Source organism: Scomber japonicus, chromosome 5, assembly GCF_027409825.1.
Source record: "Scomber japonicus isolate fScoJap1 chromosome 5, fScoJap1.pri, whole genome shotgun sequence".
In the NCBI taxonomy this organism is placed as follows: domain Eukaryota; kingdom Metazoa; phylum Chordata; class Actinopteri; order Scombriformes; family Scombridae; genus Scomber; species Scomber japonicus.
The window spans coordinates 13,547,494-13,563,297 of NC_070582.1; the positions used below are offsets into that span (position 1 = coordinate 13,547,494).

The window sequence follows — 15,804 nt, forward strand, 5'->3', positions numbered from 1 at the left end:
CCGGGACCTAGAAACAAAGAAGTATCCCACTCAAGGTCAACGAATGAATATCACAGGAAGTGGTTCCATGTGAATGGTTATAAATTATAGTCCAAGGGACTTTGTTGGAGTTCTTGCTCTACTATTGCTCTGTTCTACTTTAGTTTGTATGTTTATATACTATACTTTTGTGTGCATACTACCCTTGTCCCATTGAATACATAAAAGTTCAACATAACAAAATTGAATTTCTTTCTGTTCTGTTTATAGTGGTAATTCTTGCTGTTTTTCCTTTGATCTGCTCTTTTTATTGTCCTGTGAAGCCCTTAACCTTTGTTTTGAAAAGCTATAAAAATAAAGATTTTTCTTTTTCTTCTTATTGTCTGCACCCACTCATATGTGTGTGTATTTAGCTGATCTACATTGTAGTTATTTGTCACTGTCTACATTGTGAGATAACGCCTTTGGATGGACTTCATACAGTTTAATGATGATGTCACATTGCAGCCTGTAAATAAGAAACTTATCAACTATATTTCATATAGATTTCAGTTCTACACTCAGGAGATGAGGCTGTTTCTCTTATTGTGCACCCTCTGCCTCATGGCCCTTATTGGCTACAGTCAGCTTCAAGGTCCTCAAGGCCCCAAAGGTGACATAGGATTTCCTTGGATCCCTGGTGAAACTGGAGCACCTGGAAGACGTGGACCAACGGTTCCAATTGGACTACCTGGTTTCCAGGTCAAAAAGGTGGGTAATATTAACTTCAACACAATGGTGCATTATTTATTATTGACATTATTTCTCACCAAACTTCAGCCATCTTTTGTTTGAATTCTACCACCTCCAAATTTACAGGCTAGCTTGTTTTGTGGCCACAGACCTGCACTCAGCCTCTACCCTACCCAGATGTCACCTTCCTCAAGCTGTTCCTTTATGTAGCTCTTTGTGTCAGCTCGGCTGGCTCACACGACCACCCTAAGATCCAGTGTTTGTGGGTAACATGTTACAGTAGTTTTTGAAGTAATTAAGTAATAAAACATGTTACTATTAGGATTTTGGTAATATTATTACGGTTACTTTGTCAAGTAACAAATTAAAAACATCAGCGTGAACTGGAGAGCTGTCACATCACGCATAGTCACAACAGAATTTGGTCATTTAATCCTGATTTGATGCCGTTTACCATCAAGGATAGAGGCTGCACAATGCTGTCAAAAAACTGAAACTGAAAAACAAACTGAAATTGTTTGTATTTATGCAACTTGGTTGCATATGCACATCCTTAAACTAATACTTTGTTGAAGCACCTTTTTGATTTGTTTTTGGGTAAGAGTCCATCAACATTATGGTTAAATGTTTTGTTGATTATAATTTGTATATTTGTGATATCTTGGCAAGTTGGAGAGGAATTTTTAGTTTGTACACATACAATGTCAAATGACACAAGTAACTTTGTCATTTACTTGTTATAAGTCTGAGGCACCCCTGAGAGAGATGTGGTTCTGACTAAACTGATGATGCAACAGAATGTAGGACCTATTTAAGGGAGCTTTTGTTTGACATTTGGGAGAGGGAGTGATAGCTGTGTACACGTGTTCTCATGAGCAAGCTGCAAGTTTTGATCAAATGTCTTTTTTTGTATGTGTCTGTGTTGTAGAACTAGGAGCAGCCTGCGTACAATCCAGTTATGTTTTCTCCAAGAATCCCCACCTACGATACGTGTGTTTAGACAAACATTAATAATATAACTGTATATATAAATGGATAAAAACAGGCTCTCACTAATGCTTGTTTTTGGCCACAAACACTTGTGCATGTCCTAGTAAAAGGTACCTTTTATGAGTCACGAGTACCCCTCCACTCAAAAATGTGTTCTTGCTTCTTCAGTTACATTTGGTTCTTTTTGCAGTGCAGTTCACTTTGTTGCTACATTCATCTGAACGGAGGATGTTTGTGTTCACCTTACCTACGGCCACAATTTGGGACATCACAAGACAATCTTGGTCAATAGTTGAAGCCTCCAATGCACATACATCAAGTAAGTTAAAGCATGTCTGGAGGGGATCTTTAAAAACATGGTATGGATCACTTGGGAAAATGTTCAGTAGAAATGTGTGCTTGTGCGCTGTGATAAAAACATGCAAACCTACTGCTGTGGTCCTTTAAAGACGGCCGGGCAGCGTTAACAAACGACAAAACATTTCTGGTAACAACCAGGTTTATTTTATGATACACTGCCTACATTATCATAAATAAACAGATTAAGAATCCTTACCCACATAACCCTTATTGTTTCTGTCCATAGTGGGAGAGCTGCCTGGTGATGAATCACTTATGTTAAGTCAGTAAGATTCAGAATTAGATACAGTATCACATATTGCTTTCAAATGTTACCTTTAAATGTGCTATAAAAAGTTGAACTCATCACTTTAGAAAAATATCAAAATTGAAACAAAGAAATTTTCCCACCCCCAACATCACCACCAGTGAAAGCTTTGTCGCTCCCAGCGGGTCAACGGCCCCTTTTCACAGTAACCAACAGTCTTAAATGTGGTAATTTGCACAGGCAGAAGTAGTCAAGTTCTGAGGAGAGTAGCTCAAATGGATTAACTGTCCCAAAAGGATTTTTTTTCTCCATGTGTCTTCTTTGCAGATCAGTCAATGTGGTGGGCTATGTGGGCGCACTGCAAGAGCCAGTCCTACACAGAGGACTGAAGGATCAGAAATCTAATAAAAACATAAAACAAAAAACAAAAAAAGAAGCACAATAGAGCACTAAAATCCAAAAGAATGTAAACTCAAATGGACACACCTGCAGAGCTGGAAAAAATCAATAATCTATGATCATACCTGCAATTTTAGTTTCCTCAAGGAGTACTTGTCAAATAAATGGTAGATCAATACTAAAAACAAGCCGTTTCATTTTGAATTTTTCTCTGTCTGTAAACGAACAAGATGTCAATACAAGATGGCAGAAGCACAGTAAAAATGTCAATCAATCCATAGACAGTAAAAATCATGATTACAATACAGAGCAAGAGTGACCAGAATCATCAATTTTTAGCCATAATAATCAAGCAGCGATCAGCCACTAAATTAAAAGTTTTGTCTCTTTTGAACCTAAACGTTAATGTGGGCTGATTTTTCTTCATGCAGTGATGTGACCTGATTACACCACGTGTCTCCTCCCAGCACAGACCACCTTAAAAACGTTGGAGCTGAATCGACCTGAGCACCATAGAAATTACAAATCACTCTATCTAACCTCTATAGCTACGGAGCAAATTGTGAAACTGATACAAGAAACACATTGTAGACATTCTGGTATTAATAGTAGTGCTGCTTTGTGCTTTAAAATGGGAGGGCACTAATTACTAACAGTGTCCAGGCACTTCACCATCAGAAAAACACCTGGCACACGGTGTTAGAAACTACAGTATGACCTTCAAAAAACTACAACCATGCGTGGACAAATTGGCTTCTCCGTTCTGCACTGGTTTCTACATAGAAGGGTTAAATACACACAAAGACACAAACAGGTCACAGATTAAAATTGACATTAAAATGAGTCTCTTCTGACTGCCACAAAACAGTGTTATCCAGAAGCTACTGTTGGAGAATACTGCCCTCCTGTGGCAGGAGGAACGCTGAAACCTGTAGAGGAGAAAAGTTTATCGTTCTCAATTAAATCTGTGTCCTTTGTCCAAAAAGAAGAGCTGAGCTGAGTTTACTGCTTGAGTTGTGATGTGCTGTGGCGGCAGGGAGGTGGCGTTGGCATGGCGAAGGACTGCTGAGCGTCTTTACTTGCCGGTGCCTTTGGTAGCACTGCTGCTGATGCCCAGGTAGGTTGCTGCGTTGTCTACAACGCCCTGAAGAGGGACAATGACGCTGTCTAGGAGGCCTTTAAGGGTGTCGGTCTGCTCGGCGTCCAGGTTCTGGTACGCATAGTAGAGTGAGCCGCACACCACGACAAGAAGCAGGAGCTTGAGTAACAGAGACATGAAGCCTCGTCTTGCTGGCGGTTTGCTCAGAGAGACTGCGCTGCCGCCTCTGGACAAAGACTCGGAGAAGGTGCGGCTCTCGGTGTGGATGCTGTGCTGCGCGGGGGACTCATTCAGCCAGTATTCACTCGGTTTCACAGGTCGACCAGCCGCCCCTCGGATTGGACGTCTGCAGGTCGCACTGATCAGAGAAACAACATCTAACTGTTAGGCCAACTTCACAAAAACAAAGCTTTTGACAGCATTTTATGATCTTCCTCAGCTGATGAAGTTTGCTCAGTTGTCATGGTGATAGTCACACCCGGCACCAAAGTCCAGCCCAGGCACTTCACACAGTGAGGGGTTGTTCGATGTTTGGACCTTGGCCTTAAATATAACAACTGAGAAAACGCCACCAACGTAAACTGTGAGGAATGTGAATTGTGGCTGAAAGCTTGTAAATGTTCCTTCAGCCTAGATAAACATTTTTTTAATAAATGTTGATCTAATGTGTCCAAAGTCAAGAACTTGGATGTATAACTCAAAGCCAACATTTTGACTGAGTGCGAACATCAACACAATGATTAATATTGGCCCACAAAATCACAGTGAGTCAATACCTGATGCCCGTCGGTGTGCTTATTTCATTGGCAAGAATATCTTCAACAACGCTCTCACTGGCCTTCTTCGGGGTCTCTTCAACAACGGTTTCCTCCACCACCTGTCGATTTATTTAAAAATGGAAGTTCATACAAACTAACTATACACTTCTATCGTTGGGGTAAGAAATACCAGAAGTACAGCTCACCTTGGTTTGTCGTCTGCTGCTGGTCCGTGTGGTGACCGGGGTTTTTCCTCTGCTGCGCACGGGCTTCTCTACCACAGGAACTGGCTCTGGTTCAGGTGCAGCGATCTCCTCTGAAGCAAAGGAAAAAAAAAACAAAAAAAACACAGGCAGCAGCAGTGAGACATGGTGATATCATTTGAGAAATCTGTGGTTTTCTAAAATTTGACTGGTCAGGTGTTCCAAGAAGAATGTTTGCCCATGTATCTGCAAAATTATGCTCAATATAACATGACGACTTTAATGACATACTGAGGCCATGTTATTTGTCTATGTGGGTACAATTACTTTTCAAAGCATCATGTGTGGTCGGAGCTCACCATCTTCCTTGTCACTGTACTGATCAGAGTTTGTGTTGCCGTTCTGGTTGCTGTCTACTTTGGGGAGAGTTGTGACATCTGTAGGAGCCTCGGGTTCAGCGGCGGGCTGGTCCAAAAGCTTCTGCAGCTTCTTCTCATACACTTTTCGAGTAGAGGCTAAAATGGAGGACATGAAAGAAGAAGTGAAAAGGGTTAATGATACATAAAACAAAACACCTTCACTTCAGCAGGATTCATACATTTTAGCTGAATGTATGATGTTTGATAGATTGCTCTGATATACCTGCTGATGCTTCACTGAACATTTGCAAATATGTTGTTTTCTTTTTAAATGTAAAGGGGTTCACAACTATTAAAAAAAATATTAAAGACATTATTTAAAAATGTTTACTTTTCTTGTACATATGCATGTTTTTAATAATATTAACATAACATCTGTACCTATACACCCCCTCCCAAAAAATATGTAACAAATGATACATGAAACAACCACCAAGATTGATTTAATGATTTAGTGATTTAATGCAAATACGTTATATATCCCTTATCTAACTAATCTGTTATGCTTTTGAATAATTTCAAACTTAACTTCCATGTTGAAAAGCTTTTTCATGGATGTCTTAAGAGGGCCTCCAGGAACTTACCCACAATGGGTCCTGAGTCCACACCATGCTTTGCCAGCTGTTGTTTTAAATCTTCATCAGTGAGATCTGTCACCTCTACTACTGTCCGAGGCTTGTCTGTCTTTTTGGTGGCTTTCTGCAAGGAGGGAGAGGGAGAGAGAGAGAGAGAGAGAGAGAGAGAGAGAGAGAGAGAGAGAGAGAGAGAGAGATTTCAGATGAGATTAGATGAATTGAATGAGTCACAATTTACATACTTGTTCATTCATTACAAAACAAGAAAAACAAGTAATTACACACATCAGTTACTGGACGATTTCACAATATGTCACATTGTCTACAAGAATAATCACGTATATTGTTAAAGCCATAAACATCCCGCCGTTTTTATCCTGGCCATAAAAATATTGATTTATAACACATTTACAATGTAAAAGAGATGGGTCAAAATCCACAAGCCTCCCACACCGCAAACATGTTTTTAGAATTTCATCTGACGCTAATATGAGCTTCAGCCGTCCCGAATTTAGTAGATAACTTTCAACATTACAGTCAAACACTGTCTGAGAAAACACAATTTGATGCTAAAAAGACTAAAAAATGAGGCAGATATTGACTTGATAAGACTAACTCAGACTGCTGAAGCCCCCACATATAAGCTTCAAATCAACTTTAAGATGCATTTTTGTGGTTTTTTCCCACACAATCTTAAACTGAGAGCACATCTGAATGATATTCAACCTTCAGTCGGAACAAGTTGATTCTCTTCTCTTTCAGTGCTCATTTTGGCGCCTGACTGTTGCTTTAAGACATATTTGAGAGCAAAAGGCAGAAATCAAAATAATAAAAAAAAGAAAACCCAACTTACTCTTCCAGATCTGCTTTTGTTGGAAACGACGGGAGCAGGTAACTCTTCATCGCTGGAGAATGTGTCTGTAGGCGGACTGTTCTTGTTGTTGAGCACGGTTAAGTTTTTCAGATACAGCTGCACATAAACTTCTTTTTTATGCTCTCCGCTCGGAAGCTGCACATTGTTGGCCGTCAGCTCATTCTTCAGCTTATCTTTCGTCAGCACCGACGGATCTTCGAGGAATTCAGCCATTGCTTAACTAAACTTTTTCTTCTTCTTCTTTTAAAAAAAACAATACTCTTATATTTTTTACTTCTACCGCTTCCAGCTAACGGAAACCAGCTCGGTACAAACAACAACACCGCCGGGAAACGTGACCGATTCGCGCTGTTGTCAAGACGGAGTAAAGGCGCCTAACCCTGCTGCTAAATAAGCTAGCAGGACTGAAGTGGTTTTACCTGAATAAAAGCGCGGTTTTGACTTTTAGCCTCAACGCAAAAATATCCACACGTAGCTCTAATTTTTCGACAACAGATACGAGCATGTGCTGCAACCGTAACCGGTGTAAAAATATAAATTAAGTGACTGTAAATTGACTGAATTAGCTTAGCTTCAAACCGGGTCCACTTGCTTCTGTCTGTCCGCGGTCGCAACAGGGCCACCGAAACAAGCCGTGCCGTGATTGGCCGGAGCGCCTCAGTAAGCCGCGCTCTGATTGGCCTGCTCTGAATGGCACCCTTGCCAACAAAGAAACCGCAGGCTGTGTGTTTTTGGATAATTACTTTATTTCAATCTCGACGATTTTTAAACGCATTTATTTCAATTTGCACGCGTTTACTGAGCGTATTGTTTCATTAAGAAGACAAATGCGGGTTTAAATGGTTGATTCGAGTCATATTAAGTGATCAGAGAACAATGTTAATGGCGGTTTAATGGCTGTTCACCAGCGTTTTTTTACACTGCAGTTTCAGCCTCTTTGACATGTTTAATGCATGAATTAAATCTGATGGTTAACAGTAAGCAATAAACGGTGTCACTGAGGGTTTTCACATTACATAATATGGCAGAGAGAAGATTACATGAAGTCCGCCCTTGTGACAGAAGAGGGCAGCATGAGCCATATTATTCAAAAGATTCAAAACAAGAATGGGATTATTTGAGGTTTTATTTTCAAGCAAACTTTAATTCAACGTTATAAAACACAGAAGTATCAAAAGTGCGTTACATGAGGAAGAGGAATGTGGGGAAAAGGGGGATAAATGACATAAATTAAAACATATTAAACAAAGGGAGGTGTAAAACCCCACATTACAAGAAAGCAAATGTGTCTTATAAAACAGGTTACGTTTTTCAAGATGTCTTAAAACAACAGTCAGGTGCCCATATGAACACTGAAAGAGGTTTCACTTGCTGTAATCATTCCTTCTGTTCATACTGGCTTTTAAAAGATCTCCTTAAAATGTGCTTTCAGTGTAGGCTAAGTGATGAGGGCAACATCGATTTGTGCAAAAATGCATTTAAAAGTGGATTTGAAGCTTATATGAGGCTTTGGTAGTCTGAGTTAGTCATATCAAGTGGATATCTGCCACATTTACAGGCTTTTTAGCAGTAGGCCTACTGTAAAATGAAAAAAGACAGACTGGCACCAAAAAGATGTTGAAATATGTCTTCTTGATTTGACTCATTTGGTTGACAGAAGCTTTATATTAGCTTCAGATAAAACATTTTTGCACAGAAGGAGGACTGTGGATTATATCTCCCAATTTACATTGTAATAAGTGCATTATGAAGGGATCTTATTATGGTCAGTATGAACAGGGGGGATGATTACAGAAAGAAAAACGTTTCAATGTTCGTCTGGGCACCTGATTGTTTTAGGAGAGACTTTTTTAATGAATTGTGACTCCATCCTTTTAATGTTATAAAACACACATTTTAAAGACTGTTTCGAATGTCTTTTTTCCATTACAAATGATAATATCAGTTTAACAATTAGAGCAAAAAGTTGCATTTTTGAAAAATGTACATGAATATTTTGTATCTGGGTATTTAGTGCTTTTGCTTTAAACAGCTTGTAGTTGAGCTGTTATGGACTCAACAAGTTTGAGCAAAAACTGATAATGAAGTTGCCTTTCTATCTCTCAGGGAGCTAAAGTTGATGTATTGATCTTCTGATGGTCACTCTTGGTCTGTCTGATCGTGCTTTGCATATAACTGATCCAGTTTCTGCAAAGCGTTTTAGAGCTCCATGCATTGCAGCATTAGAAAACTTTAGTCTAACCATGATTTGATGCTGAAGAAGTTTATAATAACAGTACAAAGGATCAATGCCACAAATTTGCTTCAATTTAATTGCTGACTGGAAAATTCTGCTTCACTTTACATCATAACTTCTGTTTTTAAGTATTTCTGAATCCTCAAGCTTTCTGATTATTTCCAGGTTTACAAAAAAATATTAGTAGTTTCTTTTAAATGTGGGCTCAGGCTTTTGGACCCTGCTGTATGTCCACTGTTACAACACAGGATCTAATGGGAGTCTAAATGTACAAACAGGAAAGCATGAGAGAAGTAAAGGATTAAAGCTGAGACACACAGACACACACAGACACGCACGCACGCACACACGCACACGCACGCACACACACACACACACACACACACACACACACACACACACACACAAAGCTGGTTCAGCTTCTCCAGTATGAGGGTTTGCTGCCTTTAAGTTTCATTATTATTATAGTATTATTGCAAATTCAAATACCTTTGAGTTTTGGAGTGTTGGCAAACAAGACATATGAAGATGTCAGCTTGAACTGTGGCAAACTTTGATGGACATTTTTCAGTAACAATTCAGGTGTCTGGAACCAAGTAAAATTTTCGGCATTTCCAACATTTTATGTACTAAACAATTAATTGAAAAAAATAACAGATGAATCAATAATGCAGCCCTACACACTCATACTACACCCTTGTGCACAGACATGGCAATGTCTCACCACTGCCTACCTGTCTTGGGTCTCTGGGCATGCTGGTCTGTAACTCTGTGGTGAGGGCCTCCCCCTCCTGCTGCCGGGACAGTGGTTTGAGGTGGCAGTGTGGCTCCCCACCTGTCCTTCAGACCCGCCCCATGGGGGCTTTCTGGGATGCTGCTGCAAAAACCAAGCAATTGATCCCCACCTCAGCTCCAAACCACACTAAACACGGCACTTGAAATAAAGTTCAGCTTTTCCATCGTGGATTTGCCAATGTAGTGTAAGCGTAAAAAATGTTGAGCCCTTGAGAAACACCTCTTAAGCTTTCTTTGTATGTAATTTATACAGAAAATAAGGCGTGGGCCAAGAATCATAGAGAGTGCCTCTTTAAGCATAACAGTCATGGCCTCTGAAAAATGATCAAAGCCTACTCTTTAATCGTCAACATTCATGAGTTCGTTTAAAATGGAATTGCTCCACCTGATGTCTACCAGTCAGTATGATCGACGACATTTCTTGACAGATGATTGCAAAACAAGACACAAGAACAAATGAAACGTCTGGGAGTAGCAAGACAGAAAGCAATTTAAGGGAAAGTCATGTGTGCAGTTGCATCAAAAAAGCTGTAGCCTATTGATAATGTAATTATTTAAGAGAAAAGAGGGAATGTCTCAAAAGAATACCATCTCACACAACCATGTGCTAAAAGTGGATTTCTGATCACTTAGAAAAATGTTGAACACACACTCTTTGGTTCCGTTTATCTTGGATTTTAAGCATTTCTAAATCCCAATTGAGCCAACCACAGGAGTAGCTTAGGAAAAGTCAACCTTTACCACCCAGCAAACGTCTGATCCAATTCCACTGACACAACAAAAGACATACTTGCGAAATTAATCAAAGGTATGAAAATTTCCGCATATGATCACAGCCCTGTCACCTCATTGACACACATCTGTTGCTCGGTCCAGGTTTATATTTAAAAAATACCCCAAAAAGTTAGATATAAATTTGATTTCTTTCAGTAAATTACATTCTGTCACACAAAAATGCATATTGAAGAATTTTATCAGCACCCTTTAGGTACAATACAATGCAACGCTTGAAAAAAAAAAAAAAAAATTAGGTACACTTTCCTGCACTAATCTATCACAACAATCTCTAATCCTCCAAGGATGTTATAGCTCACTGCCAAACAAATTAAGATCAAATCCTGTGCAGTTTCCTGTGCAAAAAAAGGAGGGTAGGATGCGGGCAGTGGGAGCCGTGTATTTCACAGGAGTTGAGATTTGTGTGTCCTGGCCTAGGAACAGCCATCTAGTAGTACTCACACAGTATATTTTCATCTGTTGACAATCCAAACTCTACTTAAAGGACACACACTTAGTTGTAGACATTTCTGTCAGAAGGAAAAATGAGACTCCCTCTCTGGCCCTTGTTGATGCCCATTTGGCCTCCTGCCTGTTTGTATCATAAGTACTCCTCCATATATTTGCAATACTATTATGATTTGGGCCTTTCCCGTTTTATTTGGCCATTGAATACAGAGACACACTTGCTCATGTCCTCACTGAACTTAAAGCAAACATAACAGTGTGTGAACTTTCATGTAGTGAATGAAGAATTTCTATTAAGGCTCTGCTGAGGCACCCATGGGACGCCATGTTGGATCATTTGGGGGGAAAACTTAATGTTGGTCATCCATCTCCTCAACATGTAATGCATTGACATGAAAGGATCAACACAAATTTGATCTGTTGGAGTAACTGAAAGTGCCTCTTCTGGAGCGGCCGTTATTCACCACCACAGATGCCCTGTAACGGAGCTTCACCGCTGTAGATCTTTTATCCACTTCACAGTTTAGAAGATCACGGACCATTGCTTGGTAACACTTCACTTTAAGTCCACCTATACAGCATTTATAAGCAGTATATAAAGAGTTTATAAGTGGTTCATTACACAGAAAAGTAGTTGTTAGCAGAAGTATTTATTAATGCATACGTCCTCCACTGGACACGTGAGTGCTAGATAATGAATGGAAATAAACACATTTTTAATAATAGAAAATATGTCCTCACAGAAGAAGTTATGATTGTTGACAAATACTGTACATTAGTTTTAGTTTTCCCACATTCTAGTGTGTTATAAACCATTTATTAAATACGTATATACAGCATATGAATGGGAAACTGTGTTACCTACTTATTTACTTTGTGCCTGACAGCTAGATCACATTTGTCTGTTAAAGCCAGCAGCATGTTAACATTAGCTTAGCATAAAGACTGGAAATGGCAAAACAACTCCAGGGGTACCAAAATCCACCCACCAGCAGATCTCTAATTAACATGTTAAACCTTAAACTTGCTGTTTCAAGGGGTGTTATGTGTTAGAATTTTTCTTGGCTGTGAGCGACTGACAGTCAACCAGCAGAGACTGCAAAAAATGACAGTGAAAAAAACGTTCTTGTTATAATAAAATACTTCCCCTTGTTCTTACTTCATTATTCTGTTTTAACAATAAACTTTTCATGTAACAACAGCATAACACTTTATCTTGTTACATCCCAAAACCTTCTCGTTATTTCACAAAATTAACACATCAAAACAAACACTTCTCATTATAACATGATAAGTTGGTGGGTTGTTTTACAGTATCAAGACACTATCCATAGAGTATGTTTTAAAAAAAGAAATAGATCTCTGAAGCGACGATTTGATATTAATGAGATACGTTCATTACGCTTTGTACTCTGACTACTGTAAGCCAAACACAATCACCATCCCTGCCCAAACAGAAATGTATCCACTGTCCCCGAGCACAGACCTGGCTCCCCCGTGACAGGGCCTTCAGGAACTCACCGTAACTCTATACTTCAATAATTACAGGAACTTCTTTGAGCCCACACAACCAGCAAAGTGACATTTGTCTTAGTCTACAGACAATGATGCTATTAAAACAGTCATCTTATTTGTGAAATTTCAGACGGCATATTCGACTTCATTCATGGTTCATCACCAGGTAGGACTCTTTTTACATGCCTCTCACAGCTGAAGTGAATGGTCTGTGGCTCACGACGGACAGAGAGGGCAACCTCACACAGGTGACTGCCAGACTCTTGAGTTAACAGGAAAGAAATATTTCCGTGCTTAACTTGGCCGAAGTTCTCAACAGACCTGCCTCTGCTTAGTCTTTCTGTCCGCATGGCTGAACACTGGTACTGGACCAGTATGGGAAGAGCCAAATACTTCTCAAAAGCCTCCTGTGATGTGTTGGTTGTGACACCGCCATGCCCCTTAACTGTTTCCTCTCTTTCCCGGATGCCTGGGCTCTGAGCTCACAGGCCCTTCACTCAAGCGAGTCACCATTTGGGAGCGTCAGCATTAACTGTACCTAATGAATGAGAAATAGACAATCAACAGAGACTCAGCAGCACTCATGGGTGCAAGTGCCAGATCAGGGAACATGCCAACAGCTCAGTGCATTCAGCATTTTATTGCAATCGTTGGCAGGACTCAAGCTCAATTTTCAGTTAGGTACCAAAAAAGAAAATGGAGTGGATTTTATCAAAGTTGACAACAAGAGACCTCTTGGGGGACCTTTGTGTGAGGTGCCTCCGTAGACTGACATGACTGTGTTTGTAATTTCCTTACTGGTCGATTTGGGGTCTTTCTAGTGTCAAGTTATTTCAAGTAATAGCTCTCAGCTCTATGCCTACTGCAGCCAGGACGCATTCCTAAAAACCTGGTACTTCAGCTGATATGATCTTATTTTTGCACTCCTGAAAATTGAAACTTTTTGGCCTTGTGCTGCCTGAATGGACTTTTCTTTGCCTTGACCTAAATCAGAACTATTTGGTCAATGGATAAGGAGGTGCACCATGTGGAAAAAGCACTTGTCGTTATGTTTACTGTCCTTCCAGGAGGTAGTCTTGATGGTTCGGCTCTTGTAACAGCTCATAGTTTTGGGTAGTAAAACACCGGGGGCCTATCGATGTTCTGAAGCCTCACAGCGTGGCTCATCCGTGCCAGCGGTAAAGGACAAATGTGCCAAAGTCTGCTGGGTTTGGCTCTTTTCTCACCCCCTGGCTTCCAACACCGATGTATCCAGCTGAGGTACAATAATTTGACACCTCTTAAGCAGCTGGACCCTTTAGCGTGACAACCACTGCTTTGTTTTATATTCCTGCGTATTTTGAACGCAATAAAAAATTACAGTCAGCAACATCTAAACTGTGTTTTTATCCACTTTGGACTTTTGCCCCTCCCAACCCCGTTCAATCTCCTTTATCCCTCCCTTTCCTATGTGGGATTTAACGTACACTTTGTGGTAACCTTGCTAAGTTATCAATTTTTTCTATGTTCTCTCACACTGAATAAAGGCTTGTTTCTCTGCGCCTGCTTGTTAAGACTTCAAGGACAGCTCCCTCCATCTGGCATTAAGTATTACTGGTGCCAGTGTCGGGTTAACTGACACTCCTGCACTTAAACTAATGGCAGCGAACAGTCATCTCCCATGAGGTACTCACCTTGGAAAAAATCACCTAGCTCCCTCATCCCCAATCATAGTGGTGCTCTCGCCACCCACTGAATGAAACCATGGGCATGAAAAGAGGGATTGTTTCACTATTCAGGCATATATAAGGGCAAATGAAAACATGTAACACGCATGTCCTGTCTTGGATTTGCCTTCCTCTCGAGTTCAGGGAGACTCTGAGAAGTGGGAGAAGAGAAGAACAGCATACAAACAGAAAAATACGGAGTCAGCAAAACGCCATTAGGACAGAAACATGCAACCCAGTTTCTTAAGCAAATGAAGTAAAACGTCTTGATTTCACTAAAATGCTTTAAAAATATGTTTGAGAAACATAGATCTAATATGCTGATAACTAGATACAGCTGCATAGAAAACCTGTCTATCTTATTATTGAAGTATTGGCTATTCAATACAAGTGTAGGCTGAACTTTTAAAGGGGAGTTTGTAAAGTCAGTTTGTGGTCAGTTTTTCTTCACTCGTTCACTGCGAATTGATGATTTTACTCAGCACCTTCCGAAAAAAAGTGCAACCTTTTTCTAGCCTTTTTTATTATTTTTTGTGGTTGTTGGTTTGGATTGAGTCTTTGGTCATCATGTTAGCCTTCACACCTTTTTCATACTGCAGAATTAACAGCTACTTTCCATGTTAATTATCAAGGATCTCAAATGATCAAAAGTAGATAAAAAAATAAAAAATAAAGATTTATGTGCATTGATAAAAATGTCTTCGACTGTTTGTATCACTTGGCAATTGGATTTCCCTCCTCTTATTTTAACACATCACCTGGCGGTCCTGTTTCCATCCAAACTAAGCTGTTAACACAAACGTTGAGTACATTACAGGTGAGTCCAGGGCAAAGAGAAGCACCTCTCAGACCACAGGAGTGCAGCATCACCACCCGTCCTCCTCTGAACCCCCTTCTCAATGGAAACCTAAACAGCTTTTTAAGAATGAAGAGGTTTTTCAGTTTGTTGCTAAATATAGGCCAGCCCGGTGGGAGGTGGCAGGTTCCAGAGCCATTTTCAACAAAGATGAGCCCCAGGTCCTGCCCAGGGCCCGGCGGGTGGTGACTGCCGGTGGTCCGCCTTTCTCTTATGCACCGGCTCTTAAGTAAACACTGCAATCCTGCGGTCAGCTACAGCATGGCAACTAGCGAAAGGACTCACTGTGCAGTTGCACACAGCTATGGTGTGTTGTCTCCTCCGGCCCACTCAATCTTCGCCCCTCCCCGTCACAGAGGCCTGGGCAGGGGTCGAGGGCCAGCGACAGACCTTGATGTGTGATCCCAGAATCCTGCTGGGAACTCCTGGTGGGGGCAGTGTTGGACTTCACACTTGGACCCCTCTGACCGGCTATTTTCCATCTGGAAAATATGTCTAAATTAAGAACATTATCATTCTTACAGACGTTATGCTAATTCATTGTTTTTACACCTAATGGATTCGCACGCTCAGTGAAATCAGGATGGAGGATCTCTTACAGTTGTCCACAATCCACTTGAGAATCATTTGACCATCATTGTTTAAATATGTTTAAATATGTAAACTTAATTTTATTAATTAAGGTAAAAACAAGTAGATAAATAATCATTACACTTACTCTACTCTAAAGAAATGGTCCCTGGAGTGAACATCTTCCATGTTAAAATATCACATTGTACTCATGTTGTATGAATTTGGGAGCATTTCTTTGCATGTCAA

The 15,804-nt window shown here is 40.3% G+C and overlaps 1 protein-coding gene across 1 annotated transcript; it reads right to left on the reverse strand.

Moving 5' to 3' along the window:
- Nucleotides 1-2,188: 2,188 nt before the first annotated feature.
- On the reverse strand, nucleotides 2,189-7,236 carry tmpob (thymopoietin b). Its single transcript, XM_053318724.1, has 6 exons — nucleotides 6,615-7,236; nucleotides 5,771-5,885; nucleotides 5,127-5,282; nucleotides 4,771-4,880; nucleotides 4,583-4,683; nucleotides 2,189-4,164 (listed from the first exon to the last, which is right to left on the reverse strand). The coding sequence occupies exons 1-6, from the start codon at nucleotides 6,846-6,848 to the stop codon at nucleotides 3,783-3,785; spliced, it is 1,098 nt and encodes a 365-aa protein (XP_053174699.1). The 5' UTR covers nucleotides 6,849-7,236; the 3' UTR covers nucleotides 2,189-3,782.
- Nucleotides 7,237-15,804: the final 8,568 nt, after the last annotated feature.

Bases quoted from the DNA above. Each gene is read 5' to 3' on its own strand.
- tmpob (XM_053318724.1), bottom strand. From the start codon at position 6,848: ATGGCTGAATTCCTCGAAGATCCGTCGGTGCTGACGAAAGATAAGCTG. The intron at 4,684-4,770 runs GTGAGCTGTACT...ATAAATCGACAG, and splicing joins GCAGCAGACGACAAACCAAG to GTGGTGGAGGAAACCGTTGT. The intron at 4,165-4,582 runs GTATTGACTCAC...TTCTCTGATCAG, and splicing joins AGCACACCGACGGGCATCAG to TGCGACCTGCAGACGTCCAA.